The sequence below is a fragment of the Eucalyptus grandis genome, chromosome 10 (assembly GCF_016545825.1).
Source record: "Eucalyptus grandis isolate ANBG69807.140 chromosome 10, ASM1654582v1, whole genome shotgun sequence".
Lineage (NCBI taxonomy): Eukaryota > Viridiplantae > Streptophyta > Magnoliopsida > Myrtales > Myrtaceae > Eucalyptus > Eucalyptus grandis.
Window position 1 is genome coordinate 22,467,915 of NC_052621.1, and position 13,515 is coordinate 22,481,429.

The window sequence follows — 13,515 nt, forward strand, 5'->3', positions numbered from 1 at the left end:
TTTTTTTTTTGAAAGAGCTTATATTGAATTTTACTTTAAATAAGAGTCTGACGTGACAAATTTAATTTTGAATAAGAGCTCACTCACCAATCAAATCTTAATATGATCAGAGGCATTTACGTCAAAAGCCTTTTTACTTTTTTTTTTTCTTTCTTCTTGAATTTTTTATTTATTTATGTTTTCTTTTCTTTCATTTACTTTTCTTTCTTCTTCCACCCACATCCTCTCCTCCAAGACCTCTCTCTCTCTCTCTCTGCTCTAGACGTCATCCTCCACGCCCTCTCCAGCTTCGACCGTGGCTTCCCCCACAAGAGCGCCTCCGACGTGCTCATTACTTGCTTTTCTCGTCTTGGCTGCCTCAACGAAACCCTGCGCGTTGTCGAGACTACGGTGATCATCGGCTTTGGCCTCGACGCCGCGACGCCGGAATTCTACCAGCTAGGGTGGTCACTTTGAGCCTCAGTCAACGGAGTCCTCCTCGATCTCTGCCTGTGGATAATTTTGACTGTGGGATGGAGAGCACAACGAGACAACTTGCTTTCATCGGTTCGTGATTTAACATGTCACCTAAGCAATAGGGTGAGAAACGAGTGGCCACCGATAGAAGATTAGGCCTAGATATAAAGCAGCGGAAAAAAGTAGTGACATGCAAAACAGACCCCCGAACAGGAAATTACTCGGATTCCAGTTCCTAAAGGACAGTCCAGTTCCGAACCAACTACACATACTTTTTTTCATTTATTTATAATAGAAAGCATCAAGTTGTGGGAAAATAAAAAGTAAACGTTTCCATTGGATTGGACTGGAGCTAGATTGAACTAGTGTTTTTTTTTGGGAACCAGGAATCGGAATGGATCACCCTTAGAAAAAGAAACAGGAGGAAAATTGGTTGAAAGAAAGGTAAAAGAGAAATAAAACTGGAAAAAGAGAGGAGGAATGGGATGTTCTTGTACAAGCAGCAATAGCTATTGATGAGTTATTAAAACCCCTCGATTCACCATTCAAAAAGAAGATACTTGGCCTTAACAACGATCAAAGCATCAATTGAGGGCATGAGCGGTGTGGTGGAGAAGCTGGGCATCAAGATTGAGAGGAATGCCCTCGAGCGCAGCGAGGTTTTAGCGAAAAGATTAAGAAAAAGAAAAAGGAGATAGGAAACAACGGGAAAAAGGAAAGGAAAAAAATGAGAGAGAGAAAACACAAGAAAAAGGCTTTTGGGCGAAAATGCCCCAAGGCATATTAAGATCTGGCTAGTCGATGGTAATCTTGGGTCCTATTTGAGATTAAGGGTCCGTTCGTTTCGGAAAATAACTTCCTAAAATATTTTCCTAATTTCCTGTTCGGTGGGTGAAAAATAAACGGTCAAAGAAAACATTTTCCGGTCAACGGAAAATTCCTTCAGAACACTGGGAAAATGATTTCCCTTTTCAAAAGAGGAAATCATTTTCCCTACGCACGGCCTCTCGCGCATAGGAAATCATTTTCCCTTACGCATGGACTTCGGCGCGCTTCTTTCCCTAGGGTTTCTCTGATCTCATCTCCTTCTCCTTCGGAGCATCCCCTCATCGCACGATCAACGGACTCTACTGAGTCGCACACTCGCCTCGGACGGTTTTCCCTCACCAGAAGCAAAGAATATCCGCGATCCAGGTACGCGCCTCTCGCTTCGGCCGCCGGATGGTTTTCCCCCGACCGGCCGTGTGAATCGTCGGCGTTTGATTTCGTGTATCTACTATGTTTTCACTTCTTTCCTTTACCTGGATGTTTCGGATTTTCGATTTACTCATGTTGCAAAAATTGTTTGCGGATGTGATTTTGCTGTTGTGCTATTCTTTGATCTCGGTGGTGATTGTGGTCCGAGCCGCGCCCGCCTGTGTGTTTCCTAAATGCGCGGAACGTCTCTCGGATAGTGATGCGTCTGTTTTTCCTGGATTTTCGAGATTGTGTTGTTGGGAGGTGCAGAGATGATGGTGTCTGGGACATGAGGAGATTGTGTCTTCAGGATGCATATGCCTCTCGTTCGCGGATGTCCGCTAATTTTGTCTAGGATCATCAGCCTTTTCATCATTCGCTTGGAGCTTCAGTGAATATGCGTTGTTTTTTTTTTGGTGATGATCCTTTCTTCATTGTGGACCTTGCTGTCGTATCAAGTTGATTTTTGTAGCTTTGAAGTTCTAGTTCTCCCTTGTTCTCTTTGTGCCGTTTGGGCTGCTTGATGATGGGACTCGTGGTCGGTTACCTAAGCGTGGCGACACACGTCCCGGAGGTTTACTTCTGGGGCAGTCACCTTTCCCCTGGAAATCGATGCGATGCTCTCTGAGAAGAAATAACTTCTCTATGTGCTGCAATTATCATTACATGCCCTTGTTTCAGGCAATTTGGCAATTGGCCCGAAAAATTTCGCCTTTAAAAATAGGTGCTGTGCTGGTGGTCCAGCAGTGTTCTGTGTGTGTCTAGGGAGTGATAAGAGTTACGAAGCGTGTGCCAGTTATAGGAATCACATGCTGTTTAATGAGATTACAGCTCCATGATTCTATACTCATAAACACTTCTTCTACACCTTTGTTTAGTATTGTTTGATCATTCGTTTCACTATGGTTGCCCACTGGAAGTTTGAGTGTAGCTCTTTTTTAACCAACGAAAGGTGATTATAGCATTTGGAATATCAACTTTTCGACTATTAGCCATATGAGTGGCCTGGTTGCTGTTTTTATTGTCTAAAGAGACTGAAATTTGGTGATATTGATCACATTCCCTATTGACAAAAGAAAAGACATCCACCGAGTCACTTTCTCGACTTACTTTTCGACTTTTTGTTTTTAGTCCCATTTGGTTTGTAGGATTTTTGAATGCTTACTTTTTGCCTTTATTTTCAGTAGTGCTCTTGTGTTTGCATTCCATTAGCAAGTTTTGCTAACTCTGTTTTTGTTTTTGGTTGTCCCTCCTTTGTGGGTTTTCTTGATACTTGGCAGTAAGGGTATTTCAGCTTCTGCTCTGCCCTACAAGAGGACTCGTTTGAGCTGGCTCAAGATTTCTTCTCAAGATGTAAGAACATTTTCAGCTGCGTTTGTTTGTTTTTGTGGGATAATGGGTAGTTTGTAGCTATCGCCTTCCTCTCAGGATCTGGTATAAGATGTTTTTGTAAGGTACTTGATGCAAGTAACTTATTGCGTTCTACTGTAAATGTTTCTATTATGGAGCAAGTTATGGTATTTTGTCATATCATTGGACATAATGTGAGGTTTTCCCCTCTCTTTTTTTATTTCCTCTTGTTTGATTAGAGGAGTTCAATGGAGCTTTTACTCAGATTTCTCTTTCTTAGTTTGCTCTGGATTACTGGGCACACCTCATTTTGAACATACCGAAAAGTCTTCTAAGAACTCGTCCACTGCTCATGCAATTTAACAATTTTAGTGAGAAAGAGTTGGGGATCAGCGTGAACTTGACGGGCATCTTCTTAGGGACCAAGCACGCTGCTCGAGCCATGATGCCATCGCGGAGCGGAAGCATCATCAATGTCGGCAGCGTTAGCTCGAGCGTGGGCGGGGTCGCGTCCCACGCGTACACCAACTCCAAGCACGCCGTCATGGGGCTCACGAGGAACGTGGCCACGGAGCTTGAGCGATATGGAATTCGCGTGAACTGTGTCTCGCCTCATTTCATTTTAGCGCCATTGACGAAGGAGTTCTTCAAAATTGATGAGAGTGCAGGAGTCCGAGTGTATTCTAACTTGGATGGGGGTGAGTCTACAGAAGAAGATGTGGCAAAGGCTGATGTGTATCTGGGGAGTGACGAGTCCAAGTACACCGGAAAAAATTTTCCAAAACATTTTCAGATTTTACCGAACACCAGAAAATATTTTCCGAAACATTTTCAGGTTTTAGCCGAACACCGGAAAATATTGTCATTTTCCTGGAAAATGACTTTCGGGAAAATATTTTCCGGAATTGGTCTATTTTCCGTGAAACGAACGGACCCTAAGTTTGCAATTTCGAGCTCTTATTTAAGACCTGAGCTTGTCACTTCGGGCTCCTGGTTGAGATGAAGTTCACTTCATATCCTCTTATGAGGAAACATCATCACTTTAAGTTCTTATTTGAAATTTTCTAGTAAAATTATCCAAAAAGTCTCAACCTTATTTTATCGCGGCAAATTCAATTATAAACCTTCAATTTAATCCTAAACTTGTTGATGATTTCTGGATTTAGTTTAACTTTTCGATCATGTCAATTGAATTATAAATCTTTTGACGATTTACCAATGTAGTCCTTCTAGCCAATCATTTAGATAAAAGATTTAGGACTAAATTGACTAATTTTCATAAGGTTTGCGCCTAGTCCTTCTAGCCAATCATTCAAATAGAAAATTCAAGACTAAATTGACTACTTTTCATAAGGTTTGTGACTAAATTGACAAATCGTCAAAATGTTTAAAATTAGCACATGTATGCCTCTTGATGGTTGGAGATAGAACAATGGCTCACTATTCAATTTAACACTTAGATGCTAAAGTAACACATTTCATAACTCTTTGACCCATAATGATCAAAATCCCATTTTTACTAAGCAAGTCTCCAAGAAGTCCCATTCCACTCTATCGTATGCTTTTTTTTATGTCAAGTTTTAGAATAGCTTGAAACTTTTTCTTCCTTTTCTGCACTCTCAATTGATGAAGCACTTCTTGTACAATAAGAATACGGCAAGGTGATCCTGTCTTCCCATATTTCTTCATCTTGGTGGCTAATACTTTCTTGGCCTTGATGAGGAAAGCAATTAATGACGGGACTATTACTGGGGTTAAATTAAACAAGTACTATCCAACCTTTCTCATCTTTTTTTTTTTGTCGATGACTTGATATTTTTCTTAGATGAAAAGGTAAAAGAATGTTAGAACCTTGTGTTAGTGTTAAATCAATATTGCCTTGCCTCAAGGCAAGCCATTAGCTTGAATAAGTCTGGCATTTCTTTAGTTCAAGTTGTCCATTGATTTTGAACAGGAATATGGCTAATGAACTCAGGCTTCCTATCATCGACGAGATCAGAAAACACTTAGGAATCCCTTCGGATTGGAGAGAGTCTAAGAAGGAGATGTTTGCTTGATTGTTAGCGAGGGTCAATATGAAATTAGAGGGGGAGAAAGAGAATGTGATATTAGAGGCAAGGAAGGAAATTTTGATTAAAACTATCGTCCACACCCTCCCTCAATATGCTATGTCTTTCTTCAAGATCCCAATGTGCCAATCCATAGAAAGAAGGATAGCTGCATTTTGGTGGAAAACAGTGAAACAAGATTAGGTATTCATTGGAAGAGGTGGCAGGTACTCAAAACTAGAAAAGATAAAGGGGGAATAGGTTTTAGAGATTTGCTAGCCATGAATAGAACCATGCTTGCCAAGTCAAAAAAGGGTGGGAAGGATCATTCTGGCAAGTCAAAAAAGGGTCTTGCCCTTCTTGGGAATGACAAAGTATCTTGATGGGTAAAGAAATAATTGCGAAATATATTATGTGGTCGGGGGCACTAGAGAGGAAATTAACATACAAGAAGAGAAATTGCTTAAATGTGGAATTATTGGTGGGTCAGCTAACTTCGGCAATCCAACTAAAGTTGCTGACCTCATACTCCCTAAAGAAGGAAGGTAGGACAAGCATACACTCAGAAGATTGTTTGATGGACAATTAGTCAATGAAATTTGGGATATGTTTAGTAGAAGTCCTAAAACTTGTGCGAAAGTGCAATTGAGTCCTGTGGGCTCAAAGAGTTCAATCAAGTCCTAAAACTTGTCCGTTCAAAGTACCTGATTGAGTCCTAAAACTTACAAAGAGTTCAATCAAGTCCTAAAACTTGTCCAAAGTGCAATTAAGTCCTAAAATTAACACCGTTAAGAAAGTTAACGAAATTGCGACGTGGCGCCGACGTCATATTTGATATGATTTTTATTTTTCAAATGACTTTTAAAATTATTTTGTATTCAAAATCTTTAAAAATTAGATTAAAAACTAAAAAGGAAAATCTAAATTTATTTAAAAAAGAAAAATCTAAATTTATTTAGAAAAAAAATTGTTCAAAAAAAAAAAAAAGGGCGGTGGACTTCCGCCACCGCCCATCGCCGGAGGGGCCGGGCGATTGCCCGCCCCTGGGCGGGGTGGCCGGCCCTCCCCGGGCCGACGAGGCTCGCCTGGGGCGGGCGACGGCCGCCGGCCCCTGCGAGGGACAAGCACGCCGTCGCCGCCACGGGCGAGGCCTCGTCGGCCTCGCTGGCCGGCGAGGCTCGCCAGATCTCGGCGAGGCTCCCTAGATCCGGCGAGCCTCGCCGCCCCGAGCGAGGACCGACTCCGGCCTCGCCTGGGGGCGACGGTCGCCGGCCCCCGTGAGGGCCGGCCACCCGCCTGTGGCCGGCGACGGTTGCCGGCCTTCGGCGATGGGCGGCGGCGAAGTCCACCGCCCTTTTTTTTTTTTTTTTTTGAACAATTTTGTTTTTCTAAATAAATTTAGATTTTTCTTTTTTTAAATAAATTTACATTTTCCTTTTTAGTTTTTAATCTAATTTTTAAAGATTTGAATAAAAATAATTTTAAAAAGCCATTTGAAAAAAAAATCATTTCAAATATGACGTCACGCCACGTCGGCAATTTCCGTTAACTTTCTTAACTAAGTGTTAACTTTAGAACTTAATTGCACTTTCTGGACAAGTTTTAGGATTTGATCAACTCTTGTAAGTTTTAACTCACCGCACTTTCCTGGACAAGTTTTAGACTTGATTGAACTCTTTGTGTTTTTGTGACTCAATTGCACTTTCTACCCAAGTTTTAGGACTTCTACTGAACATATCCCATGAAATTTTGATTATACTTTTGAGAACTCATCTAAAAAAAGACAGATTAGTGTGGATGGGCACAATAACAGTAGTATACTCTGTCAAAATAGCTTATAACTTGCTTCGAGAGGAGGAAATTAACTGCTCTCCTTCAGGACTGGCTTGGTTTTGGAAGGCCCTCTAATAAAATTGCAGATCTCGAGTTAGAACATCACACGAATGGACGAGTGGCTACAACATCACCAACAACAGATAGGGAACTCACCGTCCTTCGAGAACATTGCAGCCCTCCTCTGGTATATTTGGAAAACCAGAAATGACCATGTATTACGACGAAGACCCCCCAACCCAGTGACCCTAATTGCATCAGCGAAGTCTATGATTAGAAATAATAGCAAATATAACCCTAAAAGTTTAAACTCTCATGATCAAGTACCCCTTTGACATTTCCCCATTTTCTTTCCTTGTGATGGTGAGGGATTGAGGGGCGGTGAGATCAGGTCGCGACAGCAGTTTGAGCTGATTTTCCTCCCAATTAGTGTTCACCGAAGAAGGAGTCCCTCAAGATAAATGTCGACAGGTCCTTTGAAGCTGGTTGTTCGAAAGGAGCGATCAATGCCTCACGGGTTCTACTTGATGAATTTGTTAAAAGAATTCCTACTTCCTCGCTGATTCAAGCCTAAGCTCCCCCTCTATTAGAAGCTTTGCAGTACTGCAAATCTTGAAGAGAGGAGACCTTGCAATTGGAGTCTTGCAATGCTGTTTTGGTTGAAGCACTTCCGAACGAAAGTCATGTGCCATGGGAGGTGGAGATACTTGTCTTAGAAGCCCAAGCCCAGATAATTTCAAAAGAATCCGTAGCCCATTGTGGAAGAATGGTGAATCAAGTAGCTAATTGGCTAGCTAAAGCCCAACGATTGAACACTCTTTCTTCTTCTTGATTGGCCCAGCCCCTCAACCTCTGCGAGATTTACTATGTTTTGATGCCCCTTCTTTGGGCTTTGTCTAGGACTTCTAATGATATATAAAATTAGTTTTTCTGACCAAAAGAACAAAAAATTAGCACACGTGATAGGATTATGACTAAATGAATTGTGGCACAATAATTTAAGACTTTTTGTAGGGTTTTCTGGAAGTTTCCCTTAATAGTTTAGCGGCCTACCGTTCTTCCTTTTTGGGATTTTGAGTAGCTTTCAAGGACATCGATTAGTGCTATTGTTTGTGGTGAGTGTACCAAACTTCCAGGCATTTGGCACTTCTCTCAGTGCCAATGACACAAAACTAGTAATTTTACGCCCTTGACAATCTCAACCGGACAATTAGATTGTCAAATCGGTGATGCCAATTGTCACTTGATAAATTCCACCATAACATGCTCAGGGGCACCAAGTCAAGTCCACAATTTCTAATATATATATATTTTTTGGTATATAAATGATGGAAAACTAATCGATCAATGGAAAATTTTCTTTATGAACTGCAAACAACATGTTTAGAATTGAGGAAAACTACTTCCCTTCTAGTGAAAAGGTCCCCTTTATCATGAAAATTTCAGTTAAAAAATGCACCCGCAACTTAAGTTTTAGCCCAAATCTTTTGTTTTTTGTAGTCACGCCCTTTGCCTGAACAACAGTCCTGGCCAAGTTAAAGATTTGATTTCAAGTTCCTGATGGAGCAAGTGTTACCAGATGTGCAGAGGATAACAATGGCATGCATAGGCGGTCGCGCACACAGTTTGACCGATGTTACGCAACGGCAATGTACGAGAACTCAAAGTTAAAATGCATCTCAAGTAAGGTATTGAAGCGCCGATGAACAAACCATTTCGAAAATCCTCTTTCTTTTGCTCCTCTTTGAACATCGGAAGATCAGGGTTTACAAGAATAGTATGATCGACTCGCAAAATGAAACACACACTCTTTACACGTATGTAGACGTCAAGTCCTCACATTGGTAGGCATGAAGGCCAGTACCACCAGGACGACCAGAATGACGATGGGAAGCAAGAGCAACATGAACGGCGGAGGCGGCAATGGCGGGAGTATCAACGGTAGTATCAGCAACGACATCGTCAGGCATATCAACAAGTACAGCGACTCTAGGCTGAAGTATCCCGAAGCTGGGAACAGCCTCTTGGCACTTTTCTGCCGATGGAACATTCCCTCGGCCGACTGCCCCGGTTCCGACCCCATTTTCCTGCTGTATTCTACGTTCCTGTCCATCGTTCTTCTCACTCTCCTATCCATTATGAAACCCAGATTTATGATTCCTTGCCTCTGCCTTGGATCTGCTCGATCAAGTTCGAAATTCATCTACAAATACGAATGCTCCAGTGGCTCGAAATTCCCGGCACGGCAGATGGGGCCAATGCTTATCTGAACGGTAACCAAATGAACCGAAGACGAGCAGGCGACGAAAGTGCCTAACGCTCGATCAATTCCCTTATATCCGATCAACTCCCTTATCTCAATATCCTCACCGACGTTGTTTAAACAGCAAGACACGGCTGACATGTGCTAATTCCAACTCTGAGACGCTAGAGTTCAGATCCAAAGCCACGGCAAGTCCCCATGATCCAGCTGCAATACGACGGCGAAGCAACAAGATCAATGCAGAGAAAAAACCTCCCTTGCAATCACATTCTATCCTAGTCAATTCAAGAATGTCTCCAACATCCCAAATTCCACACATAACGTTCCATCCCAAAACACAGTATCCCCAACTGAGAAGCAAAGAGAGCTTACAACAGGATCCGAGCATCTATCTAACCCCTCCCCCACCTCTCTCTCTCTCTCTCTCTCTGTGTGTATATATATATCAAGTTTCTTTTTTCTTCCAAAGATCTAATCTTTAAGTAAAGGCTATGAAAAAGAAACAAGCCCACATAACCCAAAACACCTCAACACCATCAAACAAACAGATGGAGAACCAAGCTCAAGACGGGTACCTGTGATGCTGAATGAGACGGCAGCTGTTATGCGGAGATCTCAACCCCGGACAAGAACGCGCGGAGCAGAAGGAAGACGGGTTCGGCCAGGGAAGACTCCTTCGCATCTCAGCCCCTCCGGGCGCCCTCGCTCTGTTCCAAATTCTTCTTCAACTTTCGTCTCGTTCTCGGTTCGACTCCACCGAATCAAGAAGACCCAGAAACGGGAAACGCGCAGGCGAAGCGGACCGAGTGCGCGCTGGTTCAATAACTCAGCCAAGAAAGACAAAGAGGGAGCGGCAGGTGAAAGGCAACGAACGGTGGAGGGTTCCCCTGCTATTTCTGGGAAGGGGGCAGGGGGAGGGGACGGACGAGGTGAACGAACGAACGAACGAACGAACGAATAAAGATTTGGTGCAGTGTATTGGCCTGATGGGGGAAGAGTAATTATTGTGAATTGAATGGGAATTGAATTATAGAAAAAGCAGGGGAGAAGGAGAAGCAGAGAGACAGAGAGAGAGGGAGAGAGAAGGGGGTTGGGTTCAGTGAACGGGAAAGTCAAGTGGGGGAGGGGGAGGGAGGGGGATTTGGGTGTTGATACGAAAGCTGCTTGTTTTAGAAAACCATTCACACATCTGTCTCTCCCACCCCGAGGTTCGTCTCCCCTGGACTCCCCTTCTCTGTCTCTGTCCCCACCTCCTTTTTCTCTCTCTCTCTCTCTCTCTCTCTCTCTCTAGAATCTTGTGTGGATTTCTTTTCATTTTTGTTGGAGACAATATCCCTTAAAGTCTTAATTTCCTTAGGTAAATATGTGTACTTTTTTTATTCTTATATCATTAGTCGACCTATTGGGTCTTGTTAAGTTATTTTACTCTCTATGTTATTTTTCTTTCTTTTCCTTCTATCCCGAGCACCTCCTCCTCCTCCTCCTCCTCCTCCACATCACCTCGGTTGTCACCGCCGCCAATTGGTGACATCCTCTCATCTCCGACCACTCACCGCATCTAATCGGGGCATACCTCTTTGCCTTGGCCTTATTTGCAGCTGCAGCCCCATATTGAAATTATTAGTCTAGGGCGACCTCGGGTCGCAAGTTACTTAAGATTGACTGGCCTTCGATGAGCAATCGACTCGCTGATGCTCACTATCACATCTCAATTCATTTAGAGGGAGAGAGATACTTGGGATGATAATTGGTTGGATATGTATGTGATTATTTTTATATATTTTTTCTTGATTTTTCATAAATTTACGTAACATAGGGGAATGTGGCTCATTTAAGACCATTTTGTTTGATTCTTGATGTGCCGAGTATTTAGAAGTGGTAAACTTAAGATGTAAGTAAACCCAGAAGATCTGTAACCTTGATACCAACTTGATTAAGCTTGGAAAGAACTTAAATAAAAATTGCTTATGGGAAAAAAAAAACAGAAATCACCACTTGCACTAAATTATTAGCGTGCATTGCGAAAATGTGAAAGGGTTGAATTCGACGTGTTGATAATTGTCCTGCTTAGGTGGCCCCTGCTTGCAGTTTATAATGTCTTAATTATTTGTACTTACATGTAGTTTACAACTACTACTTTTCTAGGACTTATAATCACATAAAAGGACAAAAAATAAAAATATAGCTGATTACTTAATAAGCAAGGATGTTCATCTTTCTTTCTTAAAAATTGGGTTTGAATGTTGGTATTCTACATCCTCTCGAAGCTATACTTAGCAGCATGGTTCTGTTTAGGTAATCTTGAACGCTTTTATAGATATATAGACTTTTATACTTAGATCATTACACTATTTTACGAGCCAAATGTCGAAAATAGAAATAGAGATAAACTTGATTTTTCATTTTAGGGATGGGATTACTCACCCCATAAAATCTTTCATCCATGCAAATTAAAATCGTCGATTTGAAACATGAACTTTAACATTTTTTTGGGTTTTTGCCATTCTCGTGAATTTCTTGGCAATTAAAACGGTTTTTGTGTGCTTCTTTATCCTTAGACTGGCAGCTTTGAAATTTTTGCCGTAGAAGATCCGACAGAGGACATTAGAGTGTAGGGTCAAATCAAAGAGTAAGTGCGGTGGCAGGATGGAAACAGGGAGAGGTGGGGGTGGTCCGATGAAACGATAACATATTGAAAATGACAAGCATCTCCCTCATCTTTTGGTGGGAGAAGAACAAAGGTACATACAGAAAAAAACAGGAGGAGGGAAACGTCCCAAAATTATCTCAAAACGGCACCGTTTTTTAAAGTTCATCCCTGGATTTGATTTTGTATTGAAATATCTTCTAGATCTGATTGATCAGTTCAATCAAATAAGCCCATGAAGTGGCGTCAGTTTCTGAAAGTTATGTGAAAAATTAATTTTGTTCCAAAATGCCCTTGAATTTAATCACTTTGACTCATCGACTCCTTGAGCTCATCGGTGTACAAGAATAGTGACCGGCCGATGAGCATTTGCATGTTTCGCGTCCTTTCCAAAGGCTTTTTAGTTCGGAAGAGAAAAAAAAATTACATTTCTCTTGTGCCACACAAAAGCACGTGAAAAATGTTAGAAAAGGTGCCAAATTTGACCTGCGTATGCAAACCATAATGAGAAGAACTTGAGTTTCTCAAGCATATATTGGAATATTGGAGATGGATGAATCACCGTCAATATAAGAGGAGGCCTACCATGAGAATGCCGTGTCGTGGATTGGATTGAATCCAATTAGGCACTTTTTGCATGTGAGAAATACAGGGTAAAGTCAAATTGAGAAATATTTATTTCCAATCATTTTTGGGATTACGATGGCGCTTGAACCAAAAAGTGAGAAATGAGCACGTGCTGAGCAAATGTTGGTCGGCCGGCCATTATTTTCACCTGCAATAAACTTAGGGGTTATTGGGTCAAAATGATGAAACTCGGACGGTAGTTTAGAATAAAGTCAAATTTGGACGAAGTTTTGCAAACGACGCCACTTTAGGGAAATTTGAAATCCCTAAAGAGGTCGTGCAGCACCGCTTGGATCATGACAAATAGGCCCAGTTGCGTCATCGTTCTTGCTCGGATGTTTCATCGATGTCTCGAATGATTTGATTTCTTAATGTTTTTATTTTTATTTTAAGCAATGTTGGCCCACCTCTTTGAGTGAATTCGAATCCACAAGCCAATCTACTTGATTGGAATTTGCTTCTACTAGACTCAAGAATAAGAATCTGGTGCGACTAATATTTATTTCTCCTAAAGATTGCTTTACATCTCGAGGACCAACTCAGAATTTATGAAATCTCAACGATTCCTAAAAGGAAAATTTATGATGTTGAATGCAATTATTTTCTTGAGTGACACGGGAAATTATCTTTTGAAAATTGACTATTCCATACACAAAAGCACCCTAAACATGTTTCTCAAAAGATAATCAAACAAATAAAAAAATGACGTGAATAGTCTCTGAACTTTGCCTAAATCTGCAATGTGGTTCCCGAACTTTTAATTTATTTAATGTGGTCTCAAAACTTTAACCCAACGTAGAATGTGGTCCATAAACTTTTAATTTATTTAATGTAGTTATTGAACTTTTGATGGATATTCCATCTAGTCCTAGATAGATAATCGAGGGACTAAATTGAATCAAGGGATGTAATTATTCAGGAGTTGGATTGAATATATATCCAAAGTTCAAATACCACAATGAGCATATAAATAATTCAGGTAGGGATTATTTGTGTAATTACCCCAATAAACAAAGTCCAAAAGTTGGGTATTCCCAAATTTAAATGGTTGTGGC

The 13,515-nt window shown here is 41.3% G+C and overlaps 1 protein-coding gene and 2 long non-coding RNA genes across 3 annotated transcripts; 2 read left to right on the forward strand and 1 right to left on the reverse strand.

The window, feature by feature from the left end:
- The first annotated feature begins 1,477 nt into the window (after positions 1–1,477).
- Positions 1,478–3,308, forward strand: LOC108958257. Its single transcript, XR_001985402.2, has 2 exons — positions 1,478–1,650; positions 2,973–3,308. It is a non-coding gene; the product is annotated as an uncharacterized LOC108958257 (long non-coding RNA).
- A 77-nt stretch (positions 3,309–3,385) lies between these two features.
- LOC104452402 (secoisolariciresinol dehydrogenase-like) lies at positions 3,386–5,099 on the forward strand (the record flags this gene model as incomplete). Its single annotated transcript, XM_039302906.1, has 2 exons — positions 3,386–3,801; positions 4,997–5,099. Coding segments are annotated over 2 exons (519 nt in total), but the record flags the coding sequence as incomplete, so codon positions are not given.
- Positions 5,100–9,104: 4,005 nt separating this feature from the next.
- LOC104454499 lies at positions 9,105–10,328 on the reverse strand. Its single transcript, XR_005546877.1, has 2 exons — positions 9,762–10,328; positions 9,105–9,393 (listed from the first exon to the last, which is right to left on the reverse strand). It is a non-coding gene; the product is annotated as an uncharacterized LOC104454499 (long non-coding RNA).
- Positions 10,329–13,515: the final 3,187 nt, after the last annotated feature.